Source organism: Nerophis ophidion, linkage group LG16 (genome assembly GCF_033978795.1).
Source record: "Nerophis ophidion isolate RoL-2023_Sa linkage group LG16, RoL_Noph_v1.0, whole genome shotgun sequence".
Classification (NCBI taxonomy): Eukaryota; Metazoa; Chordata; class Actinopteri; order Syngnathiformes; family Syngnathidae; genus Nerophis; species Nerophis ophidion.
Window position 1 is genome coordinate 5990491 of NC_084626.1, and position 27961 is coordinate 6018451.

Consider the following 27961-nt stretch of genomic DNA (forward strand, 5'->3'; position numbering starts at 1 on the left):
TCAACCGGCAGGTTTCGGTGAGAAAATTATGGTAAAATGTCGCCTCTTACCGGAGATCAGCGGAGCTTCTGTCCTGCTGCAGCTTTGTGACTTCTCTCAGAGACTGACGTCAACACACCCGTGGACACACCCCTCCGACTATCAGGTACTATTTAACTCACTAAAACACTAGCAACACAATAGAAAGATAAGGGATTTCACAGAATGATCCTAATAAATGTGTCTAAAAAGATCTGAATCGCTCCCAATACAATCGCCTTTCTTTTTTTAACTTTATTTTATTTATTTATTTATTTTTTTATAGTCCTTCACTCTAAATTTCCTCATCCACAAATCTTTCATCCTCGCTCAAATTACTGGGGAAATTGTCGCTTTCTCGGTCCGAATAGCTCTTGCCGCTGGAGGCTCACATTATAAACAATGTGAGGACGTGAGGAGCCCTCACACCGGTGACGTCATCGTCTGCTACTTCCGGTAAAGGCAAGGCTTTTTTATTAGCCACCAAAAGTTGCAAACTTTATCATCGATGTTCTCTACTGAATCCTTTCAGCAAAAATATGGCAATATCGAGAAATGATCAAGTATGACACATAGAACGGACCTGCTATCCCCGTTTAAATAAGAAAATCTCATTTCAGTAGGCCTTTAATGATGTTAAAATGATTATTATATTAAGTCTGATCAACTTCTCGTAACATTTTCCTGCCACGGCTGCCATGTTGACTTTGGCTGCCACCTTTGACAGCCTGGAAGTCTCACTTTTCAACTCACGCTCAGCTTTTATTTTCCGCCCTGCTTGACGGGGGAAAGTATTTCTGGTTGGAAAAGAAAAAGTGTGTCGTGTGTCTAGCAGCTGGTGAGTTAAATTGAGGGGCAAATAAAAAGATGTAGGTCATTCCTCCCATCAGACGCAGAAGAGGAAGAGGAAGCGGCAACGCGTCAACAAACAAACAGTTGCTATCAGGGAGCCAGTTGACGAGCAACAGGATCCGATTCGGAATGCACACATCAGAGGATCATTTGGACGCCTAGAAAGGGGATTTTAAATGATGTGCTGTTACTTGTCTTCTTCTTTGGTTTTACTTCACATGCCTATTTTTTGGTTTTGAGTGTTGGGCCTGTTTTTGTCTTATGCACTCCAAACACGTCACCTCTTCTTTGTGAGTCACCTGGAAAAGTGCTCAACATGTCTTCATTTACATAATATATACTTATACATACATATATATATTTACATATATACGTATATATACACAAAGGTTTCTGTGGTTTATCCATTATACGGTGCTCAATACCGGGGTAGAGCGGAATAAACGTTAGGTCAGGAAAAAACAGAGGCTATTTCATCCCTACAAGCATGTTTTTTCGCAGGCTTCCGTGTTCTTCAGGGGACTTTCCTGAAGAGCAGGGATACCTGTGAAACTGTTCTTCAGGGGACTTTTTGAAGAGCAGGGAATCCTACGAAAAAACAGGCTTGTCGGGATGAAATAGCCTCCGTGTTTTTTCCTGACCGAACATATAGATACATATTAGGGGTGTAACGGTACGTGTATTTGTATTGAACCGTTTCGGTACGGGGGTTTCGGTTCGGTACGAGGGTGTATCGAACGAGTTTGTATACTAAAGTCTTAACAAGCTGCTCTGCTTTCTGCCTCTGTCTGAGCAGTGAGCACCCAGCATTGTCCCGCCCACACAAGCATCTGATTGGTTACATACAAAGCCAATCAGCAGTGCGTATTCAGAGCGATGTAACACCCAATCAGCAGTAAATGCTTCATTGTCGAGCAGACATGTGTTTAGCAGCAGACATCGTACACTCCCCAAATAATAAAAAACACTTCCCAGTCACAACTATTACAAACATCACTATGAGCCCGTTGACATTTTAGAAACTTAAACTGCAGTTCAGCTCGCTCACAGTTCTGGCTTGAGGTGATGTGAAGGCTAATTAACTTTTAGCGTTACGTTAGCTCATTTTGCTGTGTGTGTGCGTGTGTGTGTGTGTGTGTGTGTGTGTGCGTGTGTGCGTGTGTGTGTGTGTGTGTGTGTGTGTGTGTGTGTGTGTGTGTGTGTTAGGTGCAGCAAAGCCCTGTCTGTCTGTTATTTCACATGAACTAACATGAACTCCATAGATTTCAGGGATGAATAGTGCCTCCTATTGCAATTGTACTATTTTTCAGCAATAGTTACATTAATCATACGTAATGTAGCAGCCTAGTTTTGAATGGCAGGGTCCCTGCTATCACATGTTGACAAAAATACAACATTTACATAATAAAAGTCAACTACAGGCTTCCCAAATGCTGTAATAAATCAAGCATGATGAGTTGGCTTGAAACTGTTTAATGTTGCACTTTTTATATGTAGAAGAAAGGTTTTGTCATTTTATTTAATCAAAGAAACAACTTGAGGCAGTTTGATGTGGATTAACGTGGGCAGAATTATTATAGTGTTCCCAATGTTCAAAGGATAAAGCCATTGTTTACAAATTTGGTAAATAAATTACCCCAAAAATTATATTTGTTTGTTTTCTTACTGTACCGAAAATGAACCGAACCGTGACCTCTAAACCGAGGTACGTACCGAACCAAAATTTTTGTGTACCGTTACACCCCTAATACATATACATATATACATACACATACAAACATATAGATATGTATATATGTATATATATGTATATATATATACACATACATATACACATATACCGTATACTATACAAACATATACACATATACATGTATACATACATACATTCATCCATCCATTTTCTACCGCTTGTCCCGTTCGGGGTCACGGAAGGCGGGGTGCATCATGGACTAGTCACCACCTCAACATACATACATACATACATATAGAATAGAATATATTTTTATTTTCATTGTACAATGAAATTGCAAGCAAACCCCTTTAGTGCACATTCATTGACGAAGCATAAAAAACATAAGAACTTTGGTACTAAGATAAAAAATTAATAAATAAACCCTAACCCTAACCCTAACCAATTTGCTTATGTTTTTTATGTTTCATCCATGAATTTGCAATAAATGGGGTTTGCAATGACAATAAAGATCTATTCTATATACATACAGTATATACACACGTATACATATGTATTATATATTAATATATTACATATGTATGTATATTATACATATAGACACATGTATAGATAATATATATAGTATATTAGTATATATAATAAATAATATGTATTATATATATTGAATAAGTATTATATATATATATAATATTCGCAGCCCTAATATATAAATCACTAGTGTCTCAAAGGGCAGCACAAACCACAACACAATATTATATATATAATATTATTGCGAATATTATATATATATATATATATATATATATATATATATATATATATATATATATATATATATATATATATATATAATACTTATTCAATATATAAAATACATATTATTTATTATATATACTAATATACTATATATATTATCTATACGTGTGTATATGTATAATATACATACATATGTAATATATTAATATATAATACATATGTATACGTATGTGTATATATATATTAGGGCTGCGAATCTTTGGGTGTCTCATGATTCGATTTTGTTAGCCATCCACAAGCTTCTGGTTGAGTTTTTGACCACTCCTCTTGACAAAATTAGTGCAGTTTAGCTAAATTTGTTGGTTTTCTGACATGGACTTGTTTCTTCAGCATTGTCTACACGTTTAAGTCAGGACTTTGGGAAGTCCACTCTAAAACCTTATTCTAGCCTGATTTAGCCTCTCCTTTAACACTTTTGACGTGTGTTTGGGGTCATTGTTCTGTTAAAACACCCAACTGCGCCCAAGACCAAACCTCCGGGCTGATGATTCGAGTTTGTCTTGAAGAATTTGTTGGTAATCCTCCTTTTTTATTGTCCAATTTAAAGCACCAGATCCATTGGCAGTAAAACAGGCCCAGAGCATAATACTGCCACCACCATGCTTGACGGTGAGCATGGTGTTCATGGGGTAAAAGGCCTCAGCTTTTCTCCCTATAAACATATTGTATCGTGGCCAAACAGCTCATCTTTTGGTTCATCTGGCATCACTCGGACAAAGATAAGACCTTCTGGACGAAAGTTCTGTGGTCAGATGAAACAAAAAATTCAAAATAATTTTGATTTTGTGAAGCAGTACACCCTGTTCGACACCCCCTCCGCTATTCCGCCTGTCAAGGGTCTCTATTCGACACACGAGCACAAACAAATATGAGATTGCCGCTCATGTGGTCCATTGCTAGAAACACCACCAATCTATAAGAAAGTGATTCCGTCATTTCCCCAGCCTTTTAACAAAAAAAGCCTTGACGACAAAAGTCTGCCAGCCAGAACATGTTCCGTCTCCAAGAAATACATCTGGGGTCTTCCTGCCACGGCTAATATACCAACCCAAACTGCTGACTCCAGAAAAAAACACACGCTGTTCATTCTGGGGGAAACTGTTGGAAACATGCATGCGTTCAGTTATTGTTTAAAAAACCTTACAGACCTCCATGACGGCAGTGATTTAAGTTCTGGGTGTAGTTGCATATTTTGTGTTACAAACCCTGTTTCCATATGAGTTGGGAAATTGTGTTGGATGTAAATATAAACAGAATACAATGATTTGCAAATCATTTTCAACCCATATTCAGTTGAATATTATAAAAAGACAACATATTTGATGTTCAAACTGATAAACATTTTTTTTGCAAATAATCATTAACTTTAGAATTTGATGCCAGCAACACGTGACAAAGAAGTTGAGAAAGATGGCAATAAATACTGATAAAGTTGAGGAATGCTCATCAAACACTTGTTTGGACCATTCCACAGGTGTGCAGGCAAATTGGGAACAGGTGGGTGCCATGATTGGTTATAAAAACAGCTTTCCAAAAAATGCTCAGTCTTTCACAAGAAAGGATGGGGCGAGGTACATCCCTTTGTCCACAACTGCGGCAGCAAATAGTCAAACAGTTTAAGAACAACGTTTCTCAAAGAGCACTTGCAAGAAATTTAGGGATTTCAACATCTACAGTCCATAATATCATCAAAAGGTTCAGAGAATCTGGAGAAATCACTCCATGTAAGCGGCATGGCCGGAAACCAACATTGAATGACTGTGACCTTCGATCCCTCACACGGCACTGTATCAAAAACTAACATCAACCTCGAAAGGATATCACCACATGGGCTCAGGAACACTTCAGAAAACCACTGTCACTAAATACAGTTGGTCACTACATCTGTAAGTGCAAGTTAAAGCAGTACTAGATTAGATTAGATTAGATTAGATAGTACTTTATTTATTCCGTCAGGAGAGTTCCTTCAGGAAAATTAAAATTTTCAGCACAATCCCATTCAAGATCAGACAAACATTACAGGGAAACAGAACAGGATCGCAGATACAACCGGACACTTCTACATACAGCTATGAATAAAAAGTAAAAGAAACATTTCCACTGTGGTGGCCTCTGCGGTGTTCCACGCCATCGTCCGCTGCGGTGGAGGGAGCATGGCCAGAGACAGGAGCAGACCCAACAAAGCAACCAAGAAAGCCGACTCCACTCTCGGCCAGTGTCCAGTCCGCATGGATGAGCGAGGATACGTCCAAGGTGACTGAGGTGTCCGACACCTGCTCACCCAGCCAAAACACTGCAAAGCCTCTCCGTCCCAGCGCTCAGTGCTAGCTCCGCAGCCCTGTCCCCTCATCCACATCTCCTCTAGTCCCTCCAAACCGACTCCGGTGTGGCAGACACCCAGCAGCTGGTCTCCATGGCCAAAAGGCTCCCAGGAGGCAGATCCAGAAGTCCACAAAAAAAGCACCACAGAGGTCACGAAAGTGCCACCCCTTGTCACACAGTCCCAAAGGGTCCCGGACCAAAAGGCAAGAAAATATAATAACACATGAAAACAATAGGGAAACCCAAAAGGATGACACAAGAGCACAGAGCTCCTGCCAACAGCAGCGCCATCTTGGGGAAAAAAAAAAATGTATATGTACTATGCAAAGCGAAAGCCATTTATCAACAACATCCAGAAACGCCGCCGGCTTCGCTGGGCCCGAGATCATCTAAGATGGACTGATGCAAAGTGGAAAAGTGTTCTGTGGTCTGATGAGTCTACATTTCAAATTGTGTTTGGAAATATTCGACATCGTGTCATCCGGACCAAAGGGGAAGCGAACCATCCTGACTGTTATCGACGCAAAGTTCAAAAGCCAGCATCTGTGATGGTATGGGTTTGTATTAGTGCCCAAGGCATGCGTAACTTACACATCTGTGAAGGCACCATTAATGCTGAAAGGTACATACAGGTTTTGGAACAACATATGCTGCCATCGAAGCGCCATCTTTTTCATGGATGCCCCTGCTTATTTCAGCAAGACATTGCCAAGCCACATTCAGCACGTGTTACAACAGCGCGGCTTTGTAAAAAAAAGAGTCCGGGTACTTTCCTGGCCCGCCTGCAGTCCAGACCTGTCTCCCATCGAAAATGTGTGGCGCATTATGAAGCGTAAAATACAATAGCGGAGTCCCCGGACTGTTGAAAGACTGAAGCTCTTCATAAATTTAAAAGTTAAAGTTAAAGTACCAATGATTGTCACTCACACACTAGGTGTGGTGAAATTTGTCCTCTGCATTGACCCATCCCCTTGATCACCCCTTGGGAAGTGAGGGGAGCAGTGAGCAGCAGCAGTGCCGCGCCCGTGAGTCATTTATGGTAATTTAACCCCCAATTCCAACCCTTGATGCTGAGTGCCAAGCAGGGAGGCAATGGGTCCCATTTTTATAGTCTTTGGTATGACTCGGCCGGGGTCTGAACTCACAACCTACCGATCTCAGGGAGGACACTCTAACCACTAGGCCACTGAAAACAAGAATGGGAAAGAATTCCTCTTTCAAAGCTTCAACAATTAGTTTTCTCAGTTCCCAAACGTTTATTGAGTGTTGTTAAAAGAAAAGGTGATGTAACACAGTGGTGAACATGCCCTTTCCCAACTAATTTGGCACATGTTGCAGACATGACATTCTAACTTAATTATTATTTGCAAAAAATAAAGTTTATGAGTTTGAACATCAAATATCTTGTCTTTCTAGTGCATTCAATTGAATATGGGTTGAAAATGATTAGCAAATCATTGTATTCCGTTTATATTTACATCTAACACAATTTCCCAACTCATATGGAAACTGGGTTTGTACTTTTGAACTTGTGATGACTATGTTAAGAATTATGGAAGCTAAAGGTGGACTGTTCCCTAACCTTTCAGATGAGGAGAACAAAGTGGGGCCTCCTCGGGTCATCAACGTGGTCCTGCCCGACCAGAGACATCACTTCCTGATGCCGCTCGGCTTCGTTCTCACCGCCGTCCTCCTCCTGGCGTTCATTGTCCTCCTCATCATCCTCATCACGCGCAGACGAAAAACTCTGGGTAGGTATTTGCACACGTTAATAAAGATGCTAACAAAGTTAAGAGAGGTATTTACAGTATTTTTACATTGGCCATTCGCTTTCCCAGGAAATAAATTGTGAAAATGTAGGATCAAATTAACTGTAAAACATTTCTGGCACATTGATCAATAAATGCAGTATCGAAAATAATGAATTTGAACTACATTGAACACTGGGAAAATGGCCTTTGCTGCCTGTACCTGCTTTGTAAAATTGTAATTAAAAGGGTCCATAAAGTCTCTAAAACAACTTCAAAACCCTCCATCAACATTTTATATATAATGTAGTAACAGACACCTTCATAACAATGTATAATATGTACAATATACACACTGCAAGTATATATAATGTAGTAACAGACACCTTCATAACAATATGTAATATGTACAATACACACACACACAGTATATATATAATGTAGTAACAGACACCTCCATAACAATATGTAATATGTACAATATACACACCAAGTATATATATAATGTAGTAACAGAAACCTTCATAACAATATGTAATATGTACAATATACACACTGCAAGTATATATATAATGTAGTAACAGACACCTTCATAACAATATGCAATATGTACAATATACACACTGCAAGTATATACAATGTAGTAATAGACACCTTCATAACAATATGCAATATGTACAATATACACACCAAGTATATATATAATGTAGTAACAGACACCTTCATAACAATATGTAATATGTACAATATACACACCAAGTATATATATAATGTAGTAACAGACACCTTCATAACAATATGTAATATGTACAATACACACACACACAGTATATATATAATGTAGTAACAGACACCTTCATAACAATATGTAATATGTACAATATACACACCAAGTATATATATAATGTAGTAACAGACACCTTCATAACAATATGTAATATGTACAATACACACCACAAGTATATATATAATGTAGTAACAGACACCTTCATAACAATATACATGTACAATATACACACTGCAAGTATATATATAATGTAGTAACAGACACTTTCATAACAATATATAATGTACAATATACACACAAAGTATATATGCAATGTAGTAACAGACACCTTCATAACAATATGTAATATGTACAATACACACACACACAGTATATATATAATGTAGTAACAGACACCTTCATAACAATATGTAATATGTACAATATACACACTGCAAGTATATATATAATGTAGTAACAGACACCTTCATAACAATATGTAATATGTACAATACACACACACACAGTATATATATAATGTAGTAACAGACACCTTCATAACAATATGTAATATGTACAATATACACACCAAGTATATATATAATGTAGTAACAGACACCTTCATAACAATATACATGTACAATATACACACTGCAAGTATATATATAATGTAGTAACAGACACTTTCATAACAATATATAATGTACAATATACACACAAAGTATATATGCAATGTAGTAACAGACACCTTCATAACAATATGTAATATGTACAATACACACACACACAGTATATATATAATGTAGTAACAGACACCTTCATAACAATATGTAATATGTACAATATACACACTGCAAGTATATATATAATGTAGTAACAGACACCTTCATAACAATATGTAATATGTACAATACACACACACACAGTATATATATAATGTAGTAACAGACACCTTCATAACAATATGTAATATGTACAATATACACACCAAGTATATATATAATGTAGTAACAGACACCTTCATAACAATATACATGTACAATATACACACTGCAAGTATATATATAATGTAGTAACAGACACTTTCATAACAATATATAATGTACAATATACACACAAAGTATATATGCAATGTAGTAACAGACACCTTCATAACAATATGTAATATGTACAATACACACACACACAGTATATATATAATGTAGTAACAGACACCTTCATAACAATATGTAATATGTACAATATACACACTGCAAGTATATATATAATGTAGTAACAGACACCTTCATAACAATATGTAATATGTACAATACACACACACACAGTATATATATAATGTAGTATCAGACACCTTCATAACAATATGTAATATGTACAATACACACACAGTATATATATAATGTAGTAACAGACACCTTCATAACAATATGTAATATGTACAATACACACCACAAGTATATATATAATGTAGTAACAGACACCTTCATAACAATATATATGTACAATATACACACTGCAAGTATATATATAATGTAGTAACAGACACTTTCACAACAATATATAATGTACAATATACACACAAAGTATATATGCAATGTAGTAACAGACACCTTCATAACAATATGTAATATGTACAATATACACAACAAGTATATATATAATGTAGTAACAGACACCTTCATAACAATATGTAATATGTACAATACACACACACACAGTATATATATAATGTAGTAACAGACACCTTCATAACAATATGTAATATGTACAATATACACACTGCAAGTATATATATAATGTAGTAACAGACACCTTCATAACAATATGTAATATGTTCAATATACACACTGCAAGTATATATATAATGTAGTAACAGACACCTTCATAACAATATGTAATATGTACAATACACACACACACAGTATATATATAATGTAGTAACAGACACCTTCATAACAATATGTAATATGTACAATATACACCACAAGTATATATATAATGTAGTAACAGACACCTTCATAACAATATATATGTACAATATACACACTGCAAGTATATATATAATGTAGTAACAGACACCTTCATAACAATATGTAATATGTACAATACACACACACACAGTATATATATAATGTAGTAACAGACACCTTCATAACAATATGTAATATGTACAATATACACCACAAGTATATATATAATGTAGTAACAGACACCTTCATAACAATATATATGTACAATATACACACTGCAAGTATATATATAATGTAGTAACAGACACTTTCATAACAATATGTAATGTACAATATACACACAAAGTATATATGCAATGTAGTAACAGACACCTTCATAACAATATGTAATATGTACAATATACACACTGCAAGTATATATCTTTATAATGTAATAACAGACACCTTCATAACAATAGGTAATATGTACAATATACACACGGCAAGTATATATATTTATAAGGTAGCAAAAAAACACCTTCAAAGCAATATGTAATATATACAAAATTTACCGTGTTTTGGTAATTTTAATCATTGCCGAAACTAATTCTTCCGCGCATTTATTTCCGTTTCCATAGCAGTGCACATCTGATTTCTGGCAACAAATGTTAGTTCATACTTTGGGAAACAAAACGGTGTTGTGTCTTTTAATCATGGCAGACTTGGTAACAAACAACAAAGATTGCTATTTTTGGACAAATGAGGATTCACGACCTTATCTTTTTGAATCTGAATATATTGAGGATTAACTACTGCTTTTAGAAGCGAGAACAAAGGAGGAGTGAGATGTTGGAGCAGACAGAAGCTGAGAGAGTGAAGTGAAAGTGACTGGAAGCTGCAAAATGTGGAAGTTGAAGCAATATTAATTCGACATAAATGAAGTGCTTACCCAAATAAAACGGAAAAATAAATGTCCCCGTACATCGAGTGAGTCACACTTTATATCAATCATGATACAGGCAGCACGTCATGTTAACAAGGGCAACTAGAGTACATACACTGTCTGGCGAGCTGTGTACAAACAAAACATGAAGTAATACTTTCCAAATTATTGTAAATATTGTAAATGTTTTTCACTCAGTACAGCTTGGTGTCCTATCGCATTGTGTTGTGCATTACAATCTCAAACACGTTTCGTGCTGACGAAGAAGCTAACTTATCTCTTTCCGTAGCTTTTACGGCTAATACCGTAGCATGCCGATGTGTTACAAAGACAGATAAAGAATTCCTCAGTGTTCACTCTTACGATAACAATGTTGCTACAATTTGATTTTATACAGGATACAGAACGGTATTTTTAAGTGATTTAGAGGTAGAATTGATTGCTAACATTAGCTGCGTTGTTAGCCACCTGGAACTAGATGATTTTTACATGTTAGAATGCGAAAAAATAAATAAATTACAGTAAAGAAAACAACTATTTGAACACCCTGCTATTTTGTAAGTTCTCTCACTTAGAAATCATGGAGGGGGCTGAAATTTTCACGGTACGTGCATGTCCGCTGCATGAGAGATAACCTAAAAAGAAGAATCCAGAAATCCCAATCAATGATTTTTTAACAATTTATTTGTGTGATAAAGCTGAAAATAAGTATTTGATCACCTGTCTATCAGCTAGAATTCTGACCCTCAAAGACCTGTTAGTCCACCTTTGAAAGTCCTCCTCCACTCAACTGTATTATCCTGAATCAGATGCACCTGTGTGAGGTCCTTAACTGCATAAAGACACCTGTCCACCCCATACAATCAGTAAGACCCAAACATTCAGCATGGCTAAGAGCAAAGAGCTGTCCAAAGACACCAGAGACAAAACTGTACAACTCCACAAGGATGGAAAGGGCTACGGAGGAATTTCCAAGCAGCTTGGTGAATTAAGGTCCACTGTTGGAGCAATCATTAGAAAATGGAAGAAGCTAAACATGACGGTCAATCTCAATCGGAGTGGAGCCCCATGCAAGATATCACCTCGTGGGGTCTCAATGATGCTAAGAAAGGTCAGGAATCAGCCCAGGACTACACGCCAGCACTTGGCCATGGTCACTGTTGGTAATACACTAAGACAGGGGTCGGGAACCTTTTTGGCTGAGAGAGCCAAGAAGCCAAATATTTTAAAACGTATTTCCGTAAGAGGCATATAACATTTTTTTTAACACTGAACACTACAAAACATGTGCATTTTTAAGAAAGACCAACATTTCTAGAGAGGTCTCTTATTCCTTGTAATAACATTGTTATTCTGAAGCTAACTGTGGAGGGGGCGTGGCCTGCAGCGAAGCAGGGTGTTGCCAGGACTGGCCTCGAATTCAGCGACAGGTGCGTAGATGGCCCACCTGGGCCTTTTTATCTGATCACCTGTCGCTATGTTATAAACAGCAGCAACCGCCCGCCACCCGCCCGCTGAATTACATCAGAGGTCGGCCATCTTTACCACTCACAGAGGTATTTAAACCCATTTCACAGAGTAATGAAGACAATGGGAGCCGCTAACGTTTTTGCAAATATCCAATTGGTGTTCACCCTGGTTACAAGAATATGGGCGTGCTATGAAGCCATTGACTTTGACACCTTCAACAACATGTACAAACCAATTGTTAGTCCGGCAACATGTTGTGTGCAGCTTCCGCAATCACACGTACAAGATTGAAAGGCATACTAGGTGATACAGAGTACACTGATGGTTGTGATATAAACAACTTTAACACTTACTAATATGTGCCACACTGTGAAGCCACACCAAACAAGATTGACAAACACATTTCGGGAGAACATCCTCACAGTAACACAACATAAACGCAACACAACAAATACCCAGAATCCTTTGTATCTGTGATACAACCTGAATATATTTTACACCCCAGTGCCCCCAACCCCGCCCACCTTACCGACGCACGGGGGGTGGCGGGGTTTGCTGCTAGCGGGGTGTATAAAATAGTCAGGAATAGTCATGGATACAAAGGATTCTGGGTATTTGTTGTGTTGCATTTATGTTGTGTTCCCTGGAGGATGTTCTCCCGAAATGTGTTTGTCAATCTTGTTTGGTGTGGCTTCACAGTGTGGCGCACATTACTAAGAGTGTTAAAATTGTTTATATCACAAGTGATGTGCACGCCAGCTTTCTGAGGGATTGCTTGTGCACGCCAGTTTTCCGAGACTCTATATTTAGTTAGCGCAGGCAGCATGAAGCAGGGCTTTTATTGTGAAGATAGGAAATGCGCAGTCGGCCTTTAGAGTTTTGACGGAAGGTACGGCGCGAGAGTCTGTTGAAATAAAAAGTGTTTCTCGCCTTCCTCTTGGTCATTTTTAATAATAATGATCTTGCAGCAGCCAGCGTCATCTCACAAGACCCTCCGGTACCGTGAATGTCATTTAAGTGACGTCTTGGTGAAGATTGATGATCACTAATTTTTAGGTCTATTTTTTTTAAAAGCCTGGCTGGAGATCGACTGACACACCTGGTAGCTCGCGATCGACGTAATGGGCACCCCTGTTCTAAAGAATAAAAGCGTCTCCTATTGTCTTCTTCGCTTTGTGACACGGGTCTTAAATGGCTCTTTGAATGGCAAAGGATACCGATCCCAGCACCATGTATATCAAATTTTTCCGGATGGTTCAACCGCCACCTGCCCGAATCTAATTAAAATCAATTTTTTCGTCATGTCACCCGCCCGACCGGCGGTTTATCCGCGGATGAGACCGCAAACCGCACATCTCTAGTGGACATGCACCTACCGTGAAAATTTCAGACCCCTCCATGATTTCTTAGTGGGAGAACTTGCAAAATAATTGGGTGTTCAAATACTTATTTTCGTCACTGTATGTATTCTGGTCTTTCATGATTGTGAACGATAGACTAAATTGTAAAAAAGGACTTCATATTAGAGACGTGACGGTCGTGAACGAGTCGAGTCTTTTGAACGGTTCGTTTTTAGGGAACTTTCTGGCAGTTGTGAGCCGTTTCTAGGAACATGCAGAGACAACTTCGCCCGACTGAAAACTTAACTAAATAGTTACAAGTTTTGAAATTATTTTTAATGGATTTTATTACATCATTTTTGTATTGAGTTGTATGGTTCATTGTTCTGCTGTAGGTCACATGATGTACACTAAATAGCGTAGAACAATTTTGTAAGTAATTTTTTTTATCATTCCCTATTTTTAATTGAAATTTGATTTAATCTTTTGTAAACAAATACATCTCACATTCTTCCATCCATCCATTTTCTACCGCTTATTCACTTTGGGGTTGCAGGGGGCGCTGGTGCCTATTTGAGCTAAATTTGGGCGGAAGGCGGGGTACACCATGGATAAGTCGCCACCTCATCGCAGGGCCAACACAGATAGACGGACAACATTCATACTCACATTCACACACTTAGGCCTATTTTAGTGTTGCCAATCAACCTATCCTCTTGCGTTGTGTATTTTCATCTGTTTTATTGAAATGCCACTAAGTTCTTTAGGTTAGGGATAATTCAACATATTGATATCACTGTCAAAGCATCCTTAAGGAATATTTACAGTCCATCCATCCATTTCCTACCGCTTTTCCCGCTGGATTCTATCCCAGCTGCACATGGGCGGACGGTGGTGTACACCCTGGACAAGTCGCCACCTCATCGCAGAACGCTTACAGTAAAAACAAAAAAATTAATACAATTATTGACAATATTTCATAAACATTCTTACCAATACAGTATTATTTGGGTAAACATAAATTATTATCTTATAAGGCCAACGAGTGATCATTTTGCTAGTAAAAAAAAAAAATAACAGAGAAAAAACAAGAACTGTAACAATGAGCCAGTCTTTGGAACGGCTCCCTTCAAACTAAAACAGCCGTAAACCCCGTCTCTAATTCATAGTTTCCAAGTTACGTGGTCCACAGGAAGTTGCATCACCAGCATGTCATGAGAACTTAGACATCTTAGAAGTACAAACCCCGTTTCCATATGAGTTGAGAAATTGTGTTAGATGTAAATATGAACGGAATACAATGATTTGCAAATCATTTTCAACCCATATTCAGTTGAATATGCTACAAAGACAACATATTTGATGTTAAAACTAAAACATTTTTTTTTTGCAAATCATTAACTTTAGAGTTTGATGCCAGCAACATGTAACAAACAAGTTGGGAAAGGTGGCAATAAATACTGATAAAGTTGAGGAATGCTCATCAAACACTTATTTGGAACATCCCACAGGGGTGCAGGCTATTGGGAACAGGTGGGTGCCATGATTGGGTATAAAAGCAGCTTCCAAAAAAATGCTCAGTCTTTCACAACAAAGGATGGGGCGAGGTACACTCCTTTGTCCACAACTGCGTGAGCAAATAGTCAAACAGTTTAAGAACAATGTTTCTCAAAGTGCAATTGCAGGAAATTTAGGGATTTCAACATCTACAGTCCATAATATCATCAAAAGGTTCAGAAAATTTGGAGAAATCACTCCACGTAAGCGGCATGGCCGGAAACCAACATTGAATGACTGTGACCTTAGATCCCTCAGACGGCACTTCATCAAAAACCGACATCAATCTCTAAAGGATATCACCACATGGGCTCAGGAACACTTCAGAAAACCACTGTCACTAAATACAGATTGTCGCTACATCTGTAAGTGCAAGTTAAAGCTCTACTATGCTAAGCTAAAGCCATTTATCAACAACCTTCAGAAACTCCGCCGGCTTCTCTGGGCCCGAGATCATTTAAGATGGACTGATGCAAAGTGGAAAAGTGTTCTGTGGTCTGACGAGTCCACATTTCAAATTGTTTTTGGCAATATTCAACATCGTGTCATCCGGACCAAAGGGGAAGCTAACCATCCAGACTGCTATTGACGCAAAGTTCAAAAGCCAGCATCTGTGATGGTATGGGGGTGCATTAGTGCCCAAGGCATGGGAAACTTACACATCTGTGAAGGCACCATTAATGCGGAAAGGTACATACAGGTTATGGAACAACATGCTGCCATCTAAGCGCTGTCTTTTTCATGGACGCCCCTGCTTGTTTCAGCAAGACAATGCCAAGCCACATTAAGCTTGTGTTACAACAGCGTGGCTTCATAAAAAAAGAGTGTGGGTACTTTCCTGGCCCGCCTGCAGTCCAGACCTGTCTCCCATCGAAAATGTGTGGCGCATTAGGAAGCGTAAAATACGACAGCGGAGACCCTGAAATGTTGAGCAACTGAAACTCTACATAAAACAAGAATGGGAAATAATTCCTCTTTCAAAGCTTCAACAATTAGTTTCCTCAGTTCCCAAACGTTTATTGAGTGTTGTTAAAAGAAAAGGTGATGTAACACAGTGGTGAACATGCCCTTTCCCAACTACTTTGGCACGTGTTGCAGCCATGAAATTCTAAGTTAATTATTACTTGCCAAAAAAAAAGAAAGTTTATGAGTTTGAACATCAAATATCTTGTCTTTGTAGTGCATTCAACTGAATATGGGTTGAAAGAGATTTGCATATCATTGTATTCCGTTTATATTTACATCTAACACAATTTCCAAACTCATATGGAAACGGGGTTTGTACATCGTGGACGCCCTCTTTGCTCCACAGTAAGTTTTTGGTGTCTTCCAGCATTCTGTTTTTGTTTACTTTGTCGCCAGTTCAGTTTTAATTTTGTTCTGCATAGCCTTCCCTAAGCACTCACCTTTTGTTTATTTTTGGTTTAAGCATAAGACACCTTTTTACCTGCATTTACAAAGCAATTAGCTACCGGCTGCCACCTACTGATACAGAAGAGTATTACACGGTTACTCTGCCGAGCTCTTGACAGTCAACAACAACACGTCATTTGCAGACTATAATTACTGGTTTGCAAAAAATGTTTTTAACCCAAATAGGTGAAATTAGATCATCTCCCACAGTACACCAGACTGTATCTCACGGCAAAGTGTGGTTGGCACAGTGGTTGAAAAACACTGGTCTACTTAGCCAGTATATATTACCCCCCCTACACAATCTGGACTGAGGTCCTAACTTTTACTCCTGTTGGCTCTTACAATCTTCATCTTAATCATTTATTTCAACGTTATGTCATTTAAATATGACATTTTTAAATTTCAATAATTCAATTGAGAAGCAATTCTATTATGGTCATACTCTTGTTTGCTAGCGGCTTCGATTTCAGTACTATTAAAGATCTTTGCTCCTTCTCAACTCTGTGGTAAGATTATTTTCACAAAATACCAACCAATTAGGGCTGGGTGATATATCGAATATACTCGATATATCACGGGTTTCTCTCTATGCGATATAGAAAATGACTATATCGTGATGTTCGAGTATACGTTCTCACGCAGTTGCTTTTAGCTGCGGGAATTACACAGCAGGCTTTTATCACTCTTTCTTGTCTAAAATGTTGAGCAGAATACTGTAATATGTCAAGTATGTGGCAAAAACGTTGCTACAAAAAGTAACGCTACTGCTAATTTGTAGCATCATTTCAAAAGTCACCCACTAGAGAATGAGCAGTGCTTGAAACTCCGCATGTCAACATCTCCGTTCGGTGACACGCCCACAAAGTGCCGAAGCAACCATTTCCAGATCAACACCGTATGAAAAAAATAGTCAACAGAAGGAGATAACGTACAACATAGCGAAAGGATATGCACTATTTAATTTCCTATTACGCAGCTAATTTTTTATTTGACAGTTATTGAAATAGCTTAAAGTACACTTTATTTGTTTTAAACTATTATAGTGGCGTTCTGTACAAAAAGTGCACTTTAATTTAGTGTTGTTTTAATATGTCATCTTAGTGACGTCATGCACTAAAGTGCACTTACAGCTTGGTTTAAAATGTCTCTGATAATCCTGCGCTTTCTGTTTTGGAAATGACATGAATGTTTGTGCCACTGCTTAATAACTGTTTAATAAATACAGTTTTGGTCAATTGACTTACCGTATTTCCTTGAATTGCCGCAGTGCATATAGTATGCGCCTGCATTGAATTACTGCCGGGTCAAACTTAGTATAACCGCCTGGTCAAACTCGTGACGTCACGAGTAACACTTCCCCCTGTCATCATTTTCAAAATGGAGGAGGCTGATTTCAATACCGGTAATTTGAAATCGCATAAAGGGAAGAAGATTAAGAGCTATTCAGTAGGATTTAAGGTCCAAGCTTACATCACACTCAAATTTTTACTGCATGCCTTTGGTAAGTGCCGGAGTGAGAAGAGGTTTTAAAATAATTAGCGCACGCTTACTTTTACCGCATGCCTTTAGTAATCGCAGGGGTGAGAAGAGGTTTTAAATTAATTAGCGCCCCGGTGGCGACTCAATGAAATACGGTAGTTGTGATTTCCCTCTCTGCATGAAAGTTTAAAATTAGCATATATTAATGCAGTATGAAGAAGAATGTTTTAATGTAGACACATACAATCATCATACTGCTGTGATTATATGCATCAAGTGTTCTTTCAAGGCTAAGGCAAAATATCGAGATATATATCGTGTATCGCGACAAGGCCTAAAAATATCAAGATATTAATAAAAGGCCATATCGCCCAGCCCTACAATTACTCAGTAAATAATACGTTAATGTTAAATATTACTTGTGAAAAGTAACCTTCCAGATTCCTAATTTCAACAGTCCGCTCATTTGAGCAGGAAAACGCTGAACACCATCTTTGTTTTCTACCTGTCAACTGTCAGTTTAGGCTCCTCATCACCACTTCAAGATGGCGGCCAAATTTCTCGCGTCACAACACCCAATGTTGCATGTACTTATAAGATGCTGCTCGCTCATCTTTTTTCCATATTATATTTTACAACTATAACAGGGTTTATTATTTTAGCACTGTTATGTGACCTTTTTATAACAACGGCTCACATTTATGCAGTTTTAGTGTCAATACGCGCCTCAAGAGCATTCACTCCATTGCTAATCCTAAGCTAACAACTCACTCCTGTCACTTTCATACCTGTTTTGCATATTAATCGTTTTCAGTTTAAGAACCTTGCACAAAAAATTTAAATAATTCACCTGAGGTGGGCCAATACACATTCTGAGAATGGTGCCTATCTCATCTATAATCGTGCGGAAGGCGGGGTGTTCCCTGGACAAGTCGGCAACTCATCGCAGGGCCAGTTTAGACACCCCTGATCTAAAATATCACAAGCTTTCAATTAAAATAAAATATACCCAAAATATAAGTACAGCTTAGTTAGCTAATTAAAAAAATCAAATACTAACTTTTTAATTAATTTTAAAAATGACAACAACACTGTTAAATGTGTAACTGAACAATACTATTTTTGACACATCGTATTAGTATTTTTATTTAATTCTTACATGGGGAAAAAACTGTTGTAAATATGTAAGAAGAAAAAAAGTGATGTATGCATTGAGAAAAAACAGTGAATATTGTAACTAATAATAATAATAACAATAATAATAATAATAATAATAATAATAATAATACACTTAGTCACCAATAATACAAAGCTGTAACAAAAAATGTTTTTAAGCATTTTTTCATGGATAACATTTTTAATAAAAATACATCAATATGGCGCCCCTATACTTTTTCTTTTCAGTATGCAGTATCTAAAGTATCGCCGTTTTGATTTCAGTATCGCTCCGCACATTACTATCTCAAACTGTACTCTGTGTGCCACCAGTGGTACGCCAACAAATTGATTCACTATTTAAGTACAGTGTTTTATGCCCCTTTATTCCAATACAGTTAAAGTACCCATGATTGTCACATGATTAGCGAAATTATTCTCTGCATTTGACCCATCACCCTTGATCACCCCCTGGGAGGTGAGGGGAACAGTGAGCAGCAGCGTTGGCCCCGCCCGGGAATCAATTTTTGGCTTTTCAACCCCCAATTCCAACCCTTTGATGCTGAGTGCCAAGCAGAGAGGTAATGGGTCCCATTTTTATAGCCTTTTAGCATGACTCGGCCGGGGTTTGAACTCACGACCTGTCGATCTCAGGGTGGACACTCCAGTCCATGGGTGTCAAACTCTGGCCCGCAGGCCAAATCTGGACCGCCGTGTAATTTAATTTGGCCCTTGAGGCAATATCAATTTAGCAATAGAGCTGACCCGCCGGTGTTATGCAGCGTCGGTGCCGCTGTAACACCGCATTCACCGCTAATACTCATACTTGCCAACCCTCCTAATTTTCCCGGTAGACTCCCAAAGTTCAGTGCCCCTCCCGAAAATCTCCCGGGCCAACCATTCTCACGAATTTCTACCGATTTCCACCTCGACAACTATATTGGGGGCGTGCATTTAAAGCCCTGCCTTTAGCGTTCTCTACAACCTGTCGTCACGTGCGCTTTTCCTCCATACTAACAGCGTGTCACATATTATTTGTGGCTTTTACACACACACACACACACACACACACACACACACACACACACACACACACACACACACACACACACACACACACACACACACACACACACACACACAAGTGAATGCAAGGCATACTTGGTCAACAGTCATACAGGTCACGCTGAGGGTGGCCGTATAAACAACTTTAGCACTGTTACAAATATGTGCCACACTGTGAACCTACACCAAACAAGAATGACAAACACATTTCGGGTGAACATCGGCACCGTAACACAACAGAACAAATACCCAGAATCCCTTGCAGCACTAACTCTTCCGGGAAACTTCCAGCAAACTGACCAATAATTAACATTTTATTCATGCATTTTCTCTTGCTATTTCAAAGTTTGAATGTTTGGTTCATTCATTATAGTTATTTTATTTTAAAATGTATTATTAGCCTGTGCAAAAAACTTGATATTTACCTCAGAAGATTGCAAATAGAAAAAAAGGCATAACATTTTTATTTAAATTTTATTTGACATGCCATTGATATTTTTTAAATTATTATTATTATTATTATTATTTGAAACTGGATTTTGCATGTCACTAAAGTTATATAAGCCTTGCTTGTTCAATATTTAATGCAAAACTTGTTTGGGTCTATTAAAAGGTTAATTTGTTCAACCTTGGCTCGCGGCTTTGTTCCGTTTAAAATTTTGGCCCACTCTGTATTTGAGTTTGACACACCTGCTCTAGTCTAACCACAAGGCCACTGTTACTATTCAAACTGTGCGTGCGATGTTACAGTGGCCAAAAATATGAAATACGCTGGATTTCAATGTCGGTCATTATGGTGGTACTTGGAGAGCCACTGTTGTTTTCTAAGGTGGCACTTGGTGGAAATGATTAGCATGTTAGCATGCTAGCATTGTAACATTAACATGCTAACTTTTTTAATTAAAATTTTTAAGTCTTTGGTAATTGGCGAAAAGATCAAGCTGAATCCTCTAAGCGGACCATTTGGGGTAACCCCTCTGTCATCTTCTCTTGGCAAATCCAAAAAGAAGTTGGTAGTATTCACTACTTTATTGGCTCGGAGACTCATTGTGCTAAATTGGAAGGCAACAGCCACACCCGCTGGATTAAATGTGGTCTTTATTTCCTTGAACTGGGGAAAATTAAGCTCCCATTCAAGGGTTGTTCTGTTAAGTTTCATGAAGTACGGGGTGTTTTCCTAAAATACGTCAAAAAGACTGATCTCAAATGTAACCCCAATTGAACAGTACTTAAAAGGTAGATCATTGATGAGCCTCTTGTCTGATTTTGTGTAATGCCGCACCGTGTTGGGGACATTCAGGAATGCATTTTTTTGTGGCTTCATGTCAACATTTGCCAGTACTAATTTGACTGAAACGTGTTTTTTTTTCTAGATTATTATTTTTATTTTATTTTTAATATAATTTTTCTGGGTTACTTCATTGGGGAGGGGAAAAATAAGAATATTTGAGATGTGTTCAATTGAATTTCGGGACTGTAAATGCAGTAAACAAACGTTTAAAAAACAAAAATGCTTGGCAGAGTTTCGGGTTTTTATTTTGATATATGTAGCGAAGTCTCTTTTCCCCCCCCAAAAAATGTAATCTATATGGGTGTATACACCCACTTTAGACAATTCCTGTGTTGGACTGTCTTTTAGGGGCTTCACGGTGGCAGAGGGGTTAGTGCGTCTGCCTCACAATACGAAGGTCCTGCAGTCCTGGGTTCAAATCCAGGCTCGGGATCTTTCTGTGTGGAGTTTGCATGTTCTCCCCGTGAATGCGTGGGTTCCCTCCGGGTACTCCGGCTTCCTCCCACCTCCAAAGACATGCACCTGGGGATAGGTTGATTGGCAACACTAAATGGTCCCTCGTGTGTGAATGTGAGTGTGAATGTTGTCTGTCTATCTGTGTTGGCCCTGCGATGAGGTGACGACTTGTCCAGGGTGTACCCCGCCTTCCGCCCGATTGTAGCTGAGATAGGCGCCAGCGCCCCCCGCGACCCCAAAAGGGAATAAGCGGTAGAAAATGGATGGATGGATGGACTGTCTTTTAAGTGTACACTAAACATACTTTCCTTTTGTTGTAGAGTTGTATTCAGTGGCATCCATGAGGTGAGTACTGTGAACACACACACACACACACACACACGGAATGGGGACCAAGTTTTTGATCGTGACTTGTAGGGACCACCCTTTCTACAAGTTGTGGAGGCATATAAAAAATAAGTAAAATGGCCACTGCCCAGTTAGCTCATACACGTCTTTAAATCTCTGGATTGACGAAATAATGTGCGATCATACTTACTGGGGACCCTGGGGAAAATGAGTTAATATGGTTCATGGGGACCAAATTTAAATGATTTTGCATAATTCACACAAATTTGTAGGTGACTACCGAGGACCACTTAAAAAAAAAAAGTTCAAATTAGACGTTAAACTTGTTTTATGGGCCAGAGCTTGAAAATCCCATAAGGATTTCCCTTTCGGTGACCTGTTTTTTTGGGGGGGCCCGTCAGAGGTCCCCTAAAGGTGACTGTGTAAACAGAGCGATGTCCCCATTATGTCAGCATTTCCAGAACACACACACACACACGCACGTACACGCACACACATACGAAATGGAGACCAAGTTTTTGATCGTGACTTGTGGGGACCACCCTTTCTACAAGTTGTGGAGGCATATAAAAAATAGGTAAAATGGCCACTGCCCAGTTAGCTCATACATGTCTTTAAATCTCTGGATTGACGAAATAATGTGCGATCATACTTACTGGGGACCCTGGGGAAAATAAGTTAATATGGTTCACGGGGACCAAATTTAAATGATTTTGCATAATTCACACAAATTTGTACGTGACTACCGAGGACCACTTAAAAAAAAAGTTCGAATTAGACGTTAAACTTGTTTTATGGGCCAGAGCTTAAAAATCCCTTAAGAGTTTCCCTTTCGGGGACCTGTTTTTTTTTTTGTCCCGTCACAGGTCCCTTAAAGGTGACTGTGTAAACACAGCGATGTCCCCATTATGTCAGCATTTCCAGTGCGCACGCACGCACGCACGCACGCACGCACGCACGCACGCACGCACGCACGCACGCACGCACGCACGCACGCACGCACGCACGCACGCACGCACGCACGCACGCACGCACACACACACACACACACACACACACACACACACACACACACACACACACACACACACACACACACACACACACACACACACACACACACACACACACACACACACACACACACACACACACACACACACACACACACACACGTTCATGTATTACGTACCTTCTGGAGACCTCCGAAAAATGCCTACCTCTTTAGGACCACCCTTTCTAATTATATAAACATTTGTATTTACAACATTATTAATATATACATACTATGCAAATATAAAAAAAGCCTCTTGTGAAAAATGAGTTGGAATCTCACAAGAAAAATATCACAATTTCATAAGAAAAACTTGTTGGCAGTGTTATAATAAAAGTCGTAATTTTACTCAACGCAAGTCAAAATTTGACAAGAAAAACTTTGTGCAATATTATGCTAAAAGTTGGGATTCCACTCAATAACTGTCACAGTTTTACAAGAAAAGCTTAAAATTTTGGCATTTTAATGAAAAGGGTCTAAATTTTACTTGATAAAAATCACAATTTTATAAGAAAACTTTAAAATGTTGTAAAATATTATAGCAATCGGAATTTTACTCAAAAATTTCACTACTTTACAAGAACAACGAAAAAATGGTAGTAAAAGTCAGAATTTTAAGTGACAAATGTCACCATTTTGCATCAAAATGTAATACTTTTACATAAAAAAGTAATAATTTCACGGGAAAATATTCCAATATTACAACAACAGAAAGAATATGAGAAATGTTCCCCTATTTAATAAAAAAGAAATCGAGACATTGTGAGAAAAAATACTGCTTTTACTTTATTATTATTTGTTTGTAATTGGTTTTTAGTCTTCATTATTTACGTCAAGTTATTACAGTATGTCTCTATATACATACATACATATATGTATGTATATATGTATACATATACATAGATACATATATATAGATACATATATATACATACATACATATATACATACATATATATGTATATACATACATATATATGTATAAAACATACATATATATGTATAATACATACATACATATGTATATACATACATATATATATATGTATACATACATATACTGTATATACATACATACATACATATGTATATACATACATATATATGTATACATATATATATATACATACATACATATATATACATACATATATATATATATATACATACATACATACATATATACATACATATACACACATACATACATATACACACACACACACACACACACACACACACACACACACACACACACACACACACACACACACACATACATATATACAGAGGTGGGTAGAGTAGCCAGAAATTGTACTCAAGTAAGAGTACAGTTACTTTAGAGATTTATTACTCAAGTAAAAGTAACGAGTGGTAACCCAAATATTTACTTGAGTAAAAGTAAAAAGTATGTTGTGAAAAAACTACTCAAGTACTGAGTAACTGATGAGTAACCTGATTACGGCAACAAATAATGCACAAAAACATAAAAATAGCAATGAGCAAATTCAGAGCCAGGAATATCTCTTAAGCAACTAAAACAATGATATATATTAAATAATAGTACATTAAAATAAAATTTTAAAAAATGGCACATTGAGCCACAATAACTTAACAGCACCATAGCCTCAGTAGGCATTCATTGATTTGATTGATTGATTAAAACTTGTATTAGTAGATTGTACAGTACAGTACATATTCCGTACAATTGACCATTAAATGGTAACACCCCTATAAGTTTTTCAATGTTTATCAATTACTTAGTAAATGACCAAGTCGAGGTGATCTACCTCATATATATACATATACATACACACACACATCATTTATACACACACATATCATATATATATATATATATATATATATATATATATATATATATATATATATATATATATATATATATACATATACATACAGTATATAATTTATATTTATTTATTTTGCCGTTTTTGTTCACATGTTAAAGGTGTTTTAATGAATACACATGCATGTTTAACATATAGATTCCTATCTTTCATGAAGTCTAGAATATAAGTTGGTCCTGATGACTTGCATTGATTGGAATCAGACGTCCACGTTTTCAAATGGAGGAGAAAAAAAGTTCCTCTTTTCTGTCTAACACCACATGAAAGTCGTTGGTTTTTGGCATCTTATCTGTCCAGCTTCCATATTCGTTTTTATACACTTTACACGAAATACATTTGCGGCAAACTCCGTAGCTTGCTAGCTTGTTTGCGCTGGCTTTCGGAGACTCTTATTTTGTTAACGCAGGCGCGATGGAGCTGCCCTTTTATTGTGAAGACAGGAACTGTGCGATCAGTCTTTAGGCTTATGACGGGAAGTACGGTTGAAATAAAAACTGTCTTTTTTCCTTTACACTTTTGAATGATTGATTGAAACTTTTATTATTAGATTGCACAGTACAGTACATATTCCGTACAATTGACCACTAAATGGTAACACCCCAATAAGTCTGTCAACATGTTTAAGTCGGGTTTTACGTATCACGGTCATGTGACCGCCTGCCTCTGTTTGATTGGTCCAACGTCACCAGTGACTGCATGTGATTGGTGAAACGCAGGCATGCGTAGATCCTACTTTGAAGCTCTGTCATTAACCAAAACAAACATTAACAGATCGATTAAAAAAAAGTAGCGAGTAGCGAGCTGAATGTAGATAAATGGAACGGAGTAAAAGTAGTGTTTCTTCTCTATAAATATACTCAAGTAAAAGTAAAAGTATGTTGCATAAAAACTACTCGTAGAAGTACAATTTATCCCAAGAGTTACTCAAGTAAATATAACGGAGTAAATGTAGCGCGTTACTACACACCTCTGCATATATATATATATATATATATATATATATGTATATATATATATATATATATATATACATACATACATACAGACAGTATATATATACACACACACACACACACACATACATATATATATATATATATATACACATTTTTAATTATTACACACACTTTTTATTCCATATGTTGGCCAGAGGGGGAGCACTTTTAAAACCGACACACAGTCAATTAGAAAAATCCCTCCTTTTTGGGACCACCCTAATTTTGATAGATTTCACCACCAGGTGAGACATTCTCTATTAGATGTAATGATTTTCCATATTGGGACCATGATTTATGTCCTAACTTGTTCAGTGGTCCTTAAGTGGAAGGTATTTTTCCTTGTTGATGTCCCAAGAAGGGTAGAAATACAAAAAAAAACACTCACTCACTCACCCTCTGAATCAGGTCCAGCAGAAGTCGCAGCAGCTCAGAGGAGTTTGAGATGGAAGTTTCCGGGGCGACTCTGCCCTTCAGGGAGTCGGAGGATCGATTCGGTAAGCAAAAAGGAACACAGCAAGTTGAATTCCCTCATGTAAACTTTCTCCTATTTGACCTTGAAGACTTTAAGAACAACCTGCTGAAAGAGGTCAACATTAACACGCCGTGCAAAGTCGTTGATCTTGACAAAGGTAACAAATGCAAATGTAAAAGCGTTCCTAAATTGAACAAGCCTATAGATGGTTTAAACTGTTTTTACAGAGATGCAGAAATGCTGCAAGTGAGACAAGTCCGAGGTCACTGGCTGGTCCAGAGGCCGATGAACACGTCCCACAGCTTGGGGATCTTCCAGCATCCACATTCTCAGTAACAGTCATTAGTGTTTTTGTTTTGCATTGGAGAAACATAGACACTTAATCCACTTTATAGGCACCACAGCGCCACCCTGAGGTTGTTAAATGAAGGTGCAACACTGTATTTGAAACGGATGACGACTCCATTGTAAATAAGTGAACGCTATTACAGCTTTGGTAATCACATAACGCTTTTGTTCTCTCTGACCGCACTAAAGGACTCTTTTTGGTGCCAAATGTAACTGTATCCATCTTGTTCCGATTGCTATAATTGTGTTTGAATTGTAAATTGTTTTTATTTTACAAGAATTGAAATAAAATCAGACATCATAGTTAATTTATTCATTCTTTTGTGTCACAAACAGTCCCTGAATTCAAGACAAACGGCTTTTGTATGCTTTTGTGAAGTTTGGTGTACATTTTCCTACAAAATACCATGATACCGTATGTATGTATGTATGTATATATATATATATAGATACATATACACACACATATATATATATACATATATTTTAACATGCTTATGTATATTCCCATCCCTCAATATATGTATATAT

The 27961-nt window shown here is 37.6% G+C and overlaps 2 protein-coding genes across 8 annotated transcripts in view; one reads left to right on the plus strand and one right to left on the minus strand.

Moving 5' to 3' along the window:
• Positions 1-27738, plus strand: part of LOC133570021 (matrix remodeling-associated protein 8-like) — a 66109-nt gene extending 38371 nt beyond the window's left edge. For 2 of the 3 annotated variants that reach the window (XM_061922640.1, XM_061922639.1), the window contains 5 exons: positions 7294-7455; positions 22660-22684; positions 27016-27104; positions 27171-27239; positions 27310-27738. In XM_061922640.1, coding sequence (XP_061778624.1) covers positions 7294-7455; positions 22660-22684; positions 27016-27104; positions 27171-27239; positions 27310-27332 — 368 coding nt within the window. In that variant the 3' untranslated portion in view covers positions 27333-27738. The remainder of the gene's footprint in view (positions 1-7293; positions 7456-22659; positions 22685-27015; positions 27105-27170; positions 27240-27309) is intronic. The other variant, XM_061922641.1, reaches the window with a different exon arrangement.
• per3 (period circadian clock 3) overlaps positions 27722-27961 on the minus strand; it is a 51152-nt gene continuing 50912 nt past the window's right edge. For all 5 annotated transcript variants that reach the window (XM_061922636.1, XM_061922638.1, XM_061922635.1 and 2 more), the window contains one exon: positions 27722-27961. This exon is cut by the window's right edge and continues 3502 nt beyond it. The gene's annotated coding sequence lies outside the window, so the exon portion shown is untranslated.